The sequence below is a fragment of the Peromyscus californicus genome, unplaced genomic scaffold, assembly GCF_007827085.1.
Source record: "Peromyscus californicus insignis strain IS unplaced genomic scaffold, ASM782708v3 Scaffold_3__1_contigs__length_106647218, whole genome shotgun sequence".
Lineage (NCBI taxonomy): Eukaryota > Metazoa > Chordata > Mammalia > Rodentia > Cricetidae > Peromyscus > Peromyscus californicus.
In genome coordinates this window covers 22,130,409-22,140,967 of record NW_026294551.1, presented here as the reverse complement: position 1 = coordinate 22,140,967, position 10,559 = coordinate 22,130,409, and the positions used below count along the sequence as shown (strand labels likewise).

The window sequence follows — 10,559 nt, the reverse complement described above, 5'->3', positions numbered from 1 at the left end:
ACAAACAATCACATGGAAAAAAAAAAAAAGCTTTATTGTTCCCTCCAAGGGATTAATGCCAAGGAATGAATGGTCCTCGTGCCCCAGCCCTGGGGGACAGATGGACAAAACAGTGTAGGACGAGTCACAGCCCCTCACGGCTCCTTCAGTCTGGGCTGTTTCCATCCCAACGCTAATCACCAAATAGCCCTGACCCTGGGAAACAGGCCCCTGGATCGGGCTCGGAATTGCAAGCCTGCATAGCTCTGTGAGGACCAGGGCTGAGCAGTTCACCCCCTGGCCACCATACATTCTACAAGGGGCTGGTCCCAGACCAGACATCTCCCCAAGGTCGGATGCAATGAAGGCAGGATGCAGGTGTTGCAGGCTTGGGAGTGCCTGCTGGCTGAAAAGTCTGCAAGATCCGGGGCCCATGGCTGGAGTCTTTCCTGCTGAGTCAGGGATGGGAGGGCCAGGACACCCAAATGGATCTGATGAGACTGAGGCGGACGCTGGAGGTCCCAGCTGGGACTACTTGTCAATGAGCCCTCCCTCCTTGAGCTTGAAGTAGAAGAACTTCTCCAGGGCACTGGCACAGCGACAATATTCGCTGTCTGGGGGATTGTACTCCCGGCAGTTGGCGATGACCCGCTGCAGGTCAGCTACAAAGAGCTTCCGGGTCACATAGTAGCGACTTCGCAACCGTTCTGTCATGGTCTTCAAGTCTGGGTCACAGGGGAGAAGGGATATGCCTTTAAGAGGTGAAGGGATGGAACTGGGGTTGACCATCCTAGTGGGTCCTGGAGGGGTACCTGACTCCACATAGGCAGGAGCAGATGTGGGGGCACATGCTGAGGAAGAGAAGGTAGGAGGGTCCTCACCAATGGGGAAGCGGATAACCTCGTAGTAGTCGGGGGCCTCTGACTTCTTCACAGGTTCCATGAAGGGCCAGGCACTGGGGTGTGACTGGAGAGAAGAGATGAGCTGGGGACAGGCTGGCAGTGACAACTTGTCCAACCCAAGACTGCCACCCACTTCAATTACCCGAGAACAGAGAACCTGGCCTCCCACCTTGATCTGGGCCAGCAGGTTTTTGAGGGTTGTGTAGAGCTGGTCGGGGTCCTTCAGCTCCTTGCTGGAACAGGAGATGCCAAGTGTGAGGTCTGGGTCCTTCTGCCCCGCCCTCATTCCCACGCTCATTTCCCTGACTAAATACTTACCCCTTCTCCTTTCCCAATGGCTTCCAGCCTGTCTCTCCTGCAAAGGGGGCGAGAACAGCCCTAAGAATGCCTGCCCGTGCCCAAGAGTGCCCTCCTGCCCTTCCAGCCAAGGCCCCTGCTCACGAATGCCTGGGACGCTCTCCACAGGGATCTGCCTCACTCCTTCCTTGAAGCAGCTGAGTCCAGGGTAGACCTTTCGGATCTGTGCCTGTTTGCGCTCAATCAACTTCTTGATGATCTGAGGAAGCAAGGGTCTGAGGGGCCAACTCAGGTCCAATCACCCCCAAGGCCATGGTCAGGAAATGGTAACATTTACTTCTGACTTTTTCTGAGACAGGGTGAGAACCAAGACCTGGCCTGTCTCCTCCACATATACACACGCACGGTACGTGACTTTGTACATTCACTCCCGACCAATGCACACTCACAGAATCCTTTTGGATACATGTGCGCACCTCTTTTTGTTTCTTGATGATGTGGGACAGCTCTGTGTAGGGGATCCGGGGATTCAGCTCACACTCCATCAGCGTCGCTCCTTCATAGTCCTTGATGTAGCCCAGGTATCGGCTCTTGGGCACCTTGATGTCCTTGGAGAAGCCCTGGGTGAGTGGATAATTAAGACCCAATCCATCAGCAAGGACTCTCCAACTTTCACAGCCACCTCTTCAGGAGCACTTGAGAGGCAGAACGCAGCACGCTTCCTCTTGCATCACTAAACAGGCCTGTGGCAGTGCGAGAACTCTGCCTGCCTCTGGCTCCAATCCCCCAAAGGACCTGATTCCTGGCCCTGTTCTTCACTGGGTGGCAAGAGGTAGGGAGAAGAAAGGGAGTCGCATCCTCACTGGTGACAGGTGCAACAGGGGACAAGAAGGGAGTCTACTGCTGGGAGCTGCCAGCAACCCAGGGCCCCAGGCAGCAGGTGTGAGGAGACCAAGGCTCACCTGCTTTTTGAAGTAGCCAATGGCATATTCGTCAGCATAGGTGAGGAAGTAAAGGATGCTGTGTTTGATGTGGTACTCCTTCAGGTGGTTCATCAGATGCGTGCCATAGCCCTGTGAGGGGAGACGAACAGGCTGGGAAGCAGATGGGGAAGCCAAGGCAGGCGGACAGGTGAGCAGCAGGGGCAGAGCAAAGGCTTCCTAGATGACTAACTGCTCTGGGCTAGATTCTGCACTGAGCTCCTCACAGACTCACTCACCAGTCAGCCCTCGAGTAGGTATTAAAAGCCCCATTTCATAAGAAAACAAAACCAAACCCCTGAAACCCAGCTACACAAAGAACAGACCGAGGCCAGCTGACCACAGACGCAGCAGAGCTGGGTTCCAATCCAACACAGCCTGTTGGTCCCAGTCCTGGGGCTTTAGGACAATGGCTCACAGAGGCCTGCTCATGACAGCATCTGAATCCTGACCTCACTCATGTCAGGACCACACGGACATGGAGAGCAAACAGGAGAACGAGAAGCCCAAAAGAGTTTGTTGTGAAAGGAGACAGAAGCTGGGGCTGTTAGCTCTAAGTAACTGGACTAGTTCTCAGTGCCCCAAGGTCTGTAAATTTTCCTGTGAAGAAACCACAGGTCACTTAAAAAGTGTTGTTGTCTTGGAGAATAGCTCAGTTAGTAGAGAGATTGCTCAGCATGCACCAAGACCTGGGTTCAATACCCGGCACTGGATAAAACCCGGCATGGTGGTGCACACCTGTTATCCCAGCACTCTGCAGGCAGGGAGGAGAGAATCAGAAGTTTAAGGTCCCCTTGGATTACAGAGTGTTTAAGGCCAGACTGGGCTACAGGAGACCCTCTCTGAAACAAAAAATTGCCAAAGGTTCACTTAAAAAATATTGCTTGAGCCGGGCGGTGGTGGTGCACGCTTTTAATCCCAGCACTCCGGAGGCAGAGCCAGGCGGATCTCTGTGAGTTCAAGGCCAGCCTACTCTACAGAGCGAGATCCAGGACAGGCACCAAAACTACACAGAGAAACCCTGTCTGGGGGGCAGGGGGAAGCCAGGTAATGGTGGAATGTAAGCTTTTAATCCCAGCACCAAAGAGGCAGAGGCAGGCAGGCAGACCTCTGTGGGTTCGAGGCCAGCCTAGTCTGCAGAGCAAGTTCTTGAGTTCCAGGGCAACCAAGGCTACACAGAGAAACCCTGTCTTGAGATACCAATACACACACACACACGTGTATATGTATGTATATGTATTCACACACACATACATATGTATGTTCCCATACATACACACACACGCACACGGGGTCAGAACTCAGTGGTAGAATTCTTGCCTAGTGTGCACAAAGCCCAGTGTTCCATCCCAACACCAGAAAAGAAAAAAAAATTCATTGCTGATTTGGGTACCTTTTTTTTTGGTTTTTCGAGACAGGGTTTCTCTGTGTAGCTTTGCGCCTTTCCTGGAACTCGCTTTGGAGACCAGGCTGGCCTCGAACTCACAGAGATCTGCCTGGCTCTGCCTCCCGAGTGCTGGGATTAAAGGCGTGTGCCACCACCGCCCGGCGGTACCTTTTTTTTGAGACAAGGTTTCTCTGTGTAACAGCCTTGGTGTCCTGGAACTCACTCTGTAGACCAGTCTGGCCTCGAACTCACAGATGCCTCTGCCTTTCTAGTGGTGGGTCTAAGGGGCTGGACCACTAGACCCCACTCTTGGGTACTGTTTTAACCACAGGTGTTTCCTGATGATCAGTTATCAAGACCGAGCTGCCCCCTTGTGGAAATGTCTGGTCACTACAAGAAGTGCTGGCCACAGCAGTTCTGCCATTGCGGCTGACTTGGTCCAAATTCAGACACAGGTGGTGGGGATGCAGTCATGGTCAGGGCCACTGTGCTCACCTTGACCTGCTCATTGGAGGTGACAGCACAGAAGACGATTTCCGTGAAGCCCTGAGTGGGGAACATGCGGAAGCAAATTCCACCGATGACCCGCCCATCCTTGATTAAGGCCAGAGTCTTATGCTTCCTAAGAGAGAAATGGCATGTCATGGGATTTATCTGTCCTTTCCATGCTCCCCAGGTCCCTCAACCTTGAAAGAGTGAAGTGTCATCAGGGCTAAGAACAGAGGAAACAGAATCTGGAAGGTTGAGCTTGGGAGGGTGTCCAGTGTGGAGGGATGGAGAATTCAAGGTGCTCTGGGGCTAAGGGATCCCCAGGGACTCACGGGTCAAAGACGAGGCGGGCAATATATTCCTTGGGCATTCGTGGTAGCTGGTGGGAGAAGACATTCTGCAGCCCCACAAGCCAGAGCAGCACTCGCCGGTTGGCCTTGGGCGTCAGAGAGTTGCCAATGACGTGGAATTCGATAATGCCTCGACGCTCCTCCAGGCGAGCCGTTTCGTCTCGGGCTGCGTTGGCTGAAAGTAGGCTTGTCTAGGCAGGAAAGGGGTGGTAAGCCAGGGCCTCAGGAGGGTGAGGGGCCCTTCTCCAACAGGCCAGCAGGTCGGGCTGCCTACCTCAGGCCCCAGCATGGCAGCAGGGTCAGTGATGGTCAGCATGACCTCGTTGACCAACTCCATGGGGATGTCACCCATCACACGGAGGCGCTTAGCATCCTCCAGGGTGAGGTTCTCAGGAAGCTTCCTCTTCTCTCCTGCTGGGGAAGATGACAATGTCACCCAGGGATAGCAGGAAATGTGGAGGGAAGACAAATGGGGGTGAGAGGTCAGTGTCAAGTACCCACCTGGCATGGGCTCAGCCCCTGTGGAATCTAGGCTCAGGGAGCTGGTGCTGCCTCCCCCCATGGTGGGACTGAAGATGGGGGTGCTGGGGACAACTGCTGCACTGACCGTCGCTGTACGAGAGAAGAAATCAGGGACAGGGAGTGGAGGGCGTGGCGGGGTCTTCAGAAGGATCCAGACCCTTCCAGCTCTATCTGAGCCCCAAGATGTCTTCCCACCACTCTATTATCCCGGGGGCAGAAGGCCAGCAGGGTGACCAAGCAGACCCTGCAGAGCTATTGTACACCATACCTGTCCGGGGCACCAGCTGAGTCCCCTCCGAGGGTGGCATGGTGAAGCCAGACTCCCAGATAGGAGAATTTGCCCCGTAGATCTCCTCCTCCAGCATGGACAGGAACCTGTAGGGGGGGAACAACTGTCCCATGACCCCAGCCTTCAACCAAGAGTAGCCTGGGCCAGACCCCAGAGGGATGAGAGGCCAGCCAGCCAGACCCTGTTCTCAGTGGGTGGGGGCCTGGGAGAGGAGACAACACTTTCTGCTGTCTGGGAAGGCCTACTATGTAGGGGGAGTCTCAGCTCCCTGCCTGCTGAGGACCTCTAAGAGAAAATAAAAGGACAGGACACAACCAGGATACAGATTAGAGACCCAGTTTTGTTATGATGTATGACATAGGAGAAGGGGTCTGAGCTGATGCCACCCTATGCTGTGTGGCCAGGCAGGGTACTCAGTCACCTGAATTCCCTTGCTCCACCTCTGTATCCAAATGGTTTGAGAATCACCCAATCTTGCTGCCTCTTGCTCTCACATGCTGGTTCCCAGCAAAGGTTTTGGAATAGGGAGCTATGACCCAGATTCAAATGGGAGAGAAGTGAGGCACAACAGAGGTAAATGTATATTGGAAGGCCTAGAACGGAGATGGGAAATGATTCCACCGCAAACGTCAACTCTGACCTCTCGGAGCGCTGTGGAGGGAGGGGGTTCTGAGGCTGCATCCAGGTGCCCACAGGAGACTATTAGTAACAATCTACCAGGGGGGTCGGGGCGGGGTATCGTTAGCTTGGGCCATGTACCTGCCATCCCCAGACTAGCACATACTAGCAAGTAGCTTCTGGGCCATGGGCAAATCTGCCAGGTAGACACCCAGATCCCAGAAGGCCCATGGAGGGAGAGGAGGGACCAATCCAGGAAGCCTTCCTGGAAAAAAGGGGACAACAGCGAGGACATGAATTTGGGGCAAAACCCCGACAGGCCAGACCGAGCCTTACTTGGGGAAGTGAGTGAGGATTAGGGTCCTCTTCTCAGGCACCAGCTTGTCCTTCTCCACCCGGAATTTTTCCAGGAGCTGCCGGCGGGTGACTGTGAAAATGGATCGCAGGAGGCTTCGGCCAAAGACATGGGTGGTCTCATATCGGGGGAGGCTGTCGCAACTCTGGGGCACGTGGCAGTAACAGAGCCATCTGGGGGAGGCGGAGTGGCAGGTGAGGGTGGAGACCACCCACGGACCAGACACGCCTCCCCTGTGAGGCCCTGCCTGGGCTCACCTGGTATAATTGACCTTGTAGGTAGCCACATCCTCAGACTGGGACCGCTGCCGGAACTGAGCAGGTGTCTCCAGCTTCCAGTAGTTAAGGCAGAGCAGGAACATCTTGGAGAGCTCAAACATTGTTTGGCGCTCTCGGGGGGCCAGGTGGCTGAATTTGTACTGCACAAAGTTCAGTACACCCTGAGAAGGGGGGTGGGGGGAGCAGAAGGCAGCATGAACAGCCAGCAGAGCCATCTCAAATACAAGCCAAGGCTTTCCCCTCACTCTGGGAAATCCTGACCCAACTTCCACGCCCATCCCGAGGTCAGCAAACGGAGTCCCTTTGAAACTCTCTCTGTTCTCAGCTTGAGGAAGAACAGACTCTCCACCCCCTATGCTGCCCCTTCTTAGCTCTGCGGTTACAACCCATCTACCTGCTCAATGTTAGGCTTCTCAAATGGGGGGCTGCCTAGGGATCCTTCCACCACTGGTCGAGTCATCTGCAGGATGCATTTCCGCAAGAGCTGTACGGAAGAGGAACAGGGAGAAATCAGGGTAGCAGAGCTCAGAGCCAGATCGCCAACACACACAAATGCCTCACCACATTTAGTCTTTCATTCCATGAAAGCTCACCTTGAAAAGGTAGAAATAGACCTGTTTGGTGTCTGTGTCCTCTTCCTTGTGAACAGACATGAACAGGTTTTCTACATCTACTACCATTCCCAAGAGCCGGTTAATCTCATCCTCTGACACATTCTCCAGGTGGGACACATGGTCGGCTGCAAGGGTTGAGAGGAATAGATAGAAGAGATAGATCCACAGGCCTTGATTCCTGCACCTTCTCCTGAGACACACTCTGTAGCCCAGGCGGGCCTCGGCCTCGAACTCACAGAGATCCGCCTGCCTCTGCCTCCCAAGTGCTAGGATTAAAGGCGTGTGCCACCACCGCCCGGCTGATCCTCCAATTTTTGAAGGACAGGGAAACCCGATGTTCTCAGTTCTCACATCAGCCCTTGGTAGCTCCCTGCTTCTGGGCTGCAGACTTTTTTCCTTCCTTGGGACATACACATACATTCCCAACCCAATCTTTAGGGAGTCTCTCTGATTTCCCTAAGAGGCTTTATGGTACTTATGTCACCCTGTCCAAACAGGACCTAGCACCTGCCCTCCGCCCCAGCTCCAAAGACGCTGCCTGCCTTACCCAACGGGTGCTCACAGCTACGACACAGCTCGCTCAGGTTGGCAGCTGGCTGCTGAAGGTCCATGCGAGGTGCAGTGGGGGGTTTGGGGTTTTTCCAGCCATTACACTTGCAGGTTTCATTGGCCTGGAGGCGGAAGGATCAGTCAGCTGATACTGTACCCCAAGCGCCCGAGAGGCTCTGTAGCTAGAGCTTCGTCCCCATTCCCACCCGAGCCCTAGGATGCCCCCAAGCCCCGCCTCTTTCACCCTAGGCCCCGCCCCCACCTTGCAAGCTGAGAAGACCCCTAGTTTCTCAAGCTTCTTGGCACGCGGCAGTCCCCGGACTTGTGCCTTCCTCTGGCTAGCGCGCTGCTGCTGACTCAGGCCAGGTCGAGCCGGATCCCCCCCACTCCCCGGCCCCCCACTTCCTACCCCGGCCCCCCCAGTCCCTGTGCTCCCGGCTGGGGCTGCAGCAGGGGCAGGAGCTGGTGCCGGAGTAGGAGCCGGAGTGGGAGCTGAAGCCGGGCTGGGCGCAGGATTCGGAGTTGGGGCAGGGGCCGGGGACTGAAGGGGCCGGGGCTGCGCGGCCGGGGCCGGGTTTGGGGCCTGGGAAGGTTCCGCCATGGCCTCCCCCGCAGCGGAGCGGCGCCGCGCTCCCAGCCCTAGGGCCGCATGGGCAACCGGCGCACAGTGCGCAGGCGTCGCTGCCCCGGCGCACTATGGGAGTCGTAGTCTTTCCTTGCCGCTCCCCATGCCTTGGCCTTCCAGACTTTTCTGTCCTGTGTCTTGGTTACGGACAGCCAAATGTCGCTCAGTTGAGCACCCTAGGTTGACCTCTACTTTATTCTAATCTTTTTTAAGTTATTTGGGATAATGACAATTGCTGTCCTTTTGGGGACAAGAGGAACCCCGGAACACTGGCAGTTTGGAGGACTTGTGGGCTTTGCCCTTCTAAAATCCATAGGTGGAAGAACAGGCCTAGACCTGGGGGTTGGCTCCCACACTGCCAAAGTGTGCCCCAAGTGGCTGCCGACTCAGAATTGCTGTTACAATAGAGATGAAATGTAGCATTAACTCTACATTTTGTGCTGTGTGGTGTTGACACAGATGGATTAACTGACATTCGGCTTTTTTTCTGTACTTAGGTTGCTGTTAAACCAAGTTTATTTTCAAAAGCACAGCCGCATAGTTATGGGCCTTGCTGCTATAGCAAGGGTGTGTGTGTGTGTGTGTGTGTGTGTGTGTGTGTGTGAGAGGGAGAGAGAGAGAGAGAGAGAGAGAGAGAGAGAGAGAGAGAGAGAGACAGACGGACAGACAGACAGACAGCGACAGGGACAGAGAGAGGAGACTGAAATACTAAGATTGTGTGTAGACGAGCGAATTTAAAAAAACCAGGGACAGTGCGGGCCCGACACTGCAGTTCCCGACACGGAACACAGGGAAGGTCCCCGCTTTTATTCTAGGACTAGGTAAATATGGCTCGCCCAGCTTTAAAGCTGAGCAAAGATCCCTGATCATCTCCTTCCTCCCCTCCATTCTCATCCTTTCCCTGCCTCCCCCGTAGAGGATGAGAAAGGAGCCAGAGAAATATCCATTTTCTTCTCCATGTGTTAGTTCAGGACCGTGAAAAAGGAAGACCTGGAAGGCCCCCTCTTCTGGCTCAGTCCAGGGAACAATCTTCCTTGCCCCAGGCCTGATTCTTAAGAGGGCCGGGCAGGGCAGGGCTGGGCCGGGCAGGACAGGGCAGGGCAGACCTTTTTAACCTTGTTGCTCAATCCCATCTGGTGTGGAGGAGTTGAAATCCCGCATATTCAGGTGATCCAATTCCTTCACAGCCTCCTGCCCACTGGCATAGACCGAGAAGGGCCCACGGAGGAGCATGGTCCCAGACAGAAGCAGCAGTGGGAGACTAGGTCACCAACAACCGGCTGCTTGCGAGAAGATGGACCAAGCTGACTTGATCTCTGCCAGCGTTTTCCCCTCCGAATGTGAAGTGGGCGGGCCCTTCCTTTACGCACGCTTCCCTCGTGCCCTCCAGGGCAGTTGCTCTCTCGGATGCAGCGGGTAGGAAGCAGTTTCTCCAGCCGGCAAGAACCGGGGGAGAACCGGGTGGCGTCCCGATGTCCCAGCGCGGCGTCCCGATGTCCCAGCTCGACCTCAGCTGAACGAAATCAAGTGGCCACACTACCGGTGCGGCTGCTCAGGGATGATCTGGCTGTGGTGCACGGCAACAGCCGTGCGGATCCTGGTTTCCAGATGAAGATGGATGCCCACGGTTTCACTCCGGGGGAGCTGATGGTGCAGGTGGACGGCCAGAACCTGACAGTGACCGGTCAGAAGAAACAGCAGTCGAATGACCCGGTCAGGGGCAGTTACCGCATGGAGCAGACAGTGCACCGGCAAATGCAACTCCCACCGAACTTAGATCCTGCAGCTATGACCTGCGGCCTGACACCATCGGGCCATCTGTGGGTCCTGGGACAAAACCGGTCACTATCTCCCCCTGAAGCTCAAACAAGCCAGGCCTGGAGACTCAGGGGCCTCGGATCTAAGGGCTCCAACTGATCCTGACCCATTAAACAACCGAGATGTGCAGCAGTCTTGAGTCCCTCAACATTTTTTCTTGGGGATGGCAGGTTGGAGCTGCAGGATGGAGGAGGCCGGGGGGAGGCATCTCAAGCGGATAGTTAAGTACACCAATAATCAGGCTTTTGGCCCTGCGATAAACTGGAGGGAAGTGTGGACTAAGCTAACAGCAACGGCTCCAGCAGGGAGCAGCAGAGGGCTGGGATGGCCTATGCCAATGTTCAGAATCAATGGATGGTCCTGAACCAGGATGGACAGTGTTGAACCTGTCATGGGGTGCTGTGGATGACAGAGGTGGTGATGGACTGGAGCAATGGCCTTATGATCAGTCCTCAGTGTTCCTCTTCAGGGAGAGGACAAAAAGATGGGTGTCATAGTCCTAATGCA

General features: G+C 55.1%; 2 protein-coding genes across 3 annotated transcripts; one reads left to right on the top strand and one right to left on the bottom strand.

Moving 5' to 3' along the window:
- Window positions 1-15: 15 nt before the first annotated feature.
- Kat2a (lysine acetyltransferase 2A) lies at window positions 16-8,258 on the bottom strand. Of its 2 annotated transcripts, none has more exons than XM_052756219.1 (18): window positions 7,872-8,258; window positions 7,608-7,731; window positions 7,040-7,185; window positions 6,841-6,930; window positions 6,426-6,607; window positions 6,150-6,341; window positions 5,175-5,281; window positions 4,886-4,996; window positions 4,659-4,798; window positions 4,367-4,575; window positions 4,041-4,167; window positions 2,141-2,251; window positions 1,655-1,798; window positions 1,323-1,437; window positions 1,200-1,236; window positions 1,051-1,114; window positions 861-945; window positions 16-704 (listed from the first exon to the last, which is right to left on the bottom strand). In XM_052756219.1, the coding sequence occupies exons 1-18, from the start codon at window positions 8,208-8,210 to the stop codon at window positions 511-513; spliced, it is 2,517 nt and encodes an 838-aa protein (XP_052612179.1). In that variant the 5' UTR covers window positions 8,211-8,258; the 3' UTR covers window positions 16-510. The 2 variants fall into 2 exon arrangements, with proteins under 2 accessions (XP_052612179.1, XP_052612180.1); XM_052756220.1 differs by having other exon boundaries at window positions 4,659-4,795.
- Window positions 8,259-8,272: 14 nt separating this feature from the next.
- Window positions 8,273-10,532, top strand: Hspb9 (heat shock protein family B (small) member 9). The gene has a single exon (XM_052756222.1). It carries the CDS (start codon window positions 9,642-9,644, stop codon window positions 10,149-10,151), a length of 510 nt encoding a protein of 169 aa, XP_052612182.1. The 5' UTR covers window positions 8,273-9,641; the 3' UTR covers window positions 10,152-10,532.
- The last annotated feature ends 27 nt before the right edge of the window (window positions 10,533-10,559 follow it).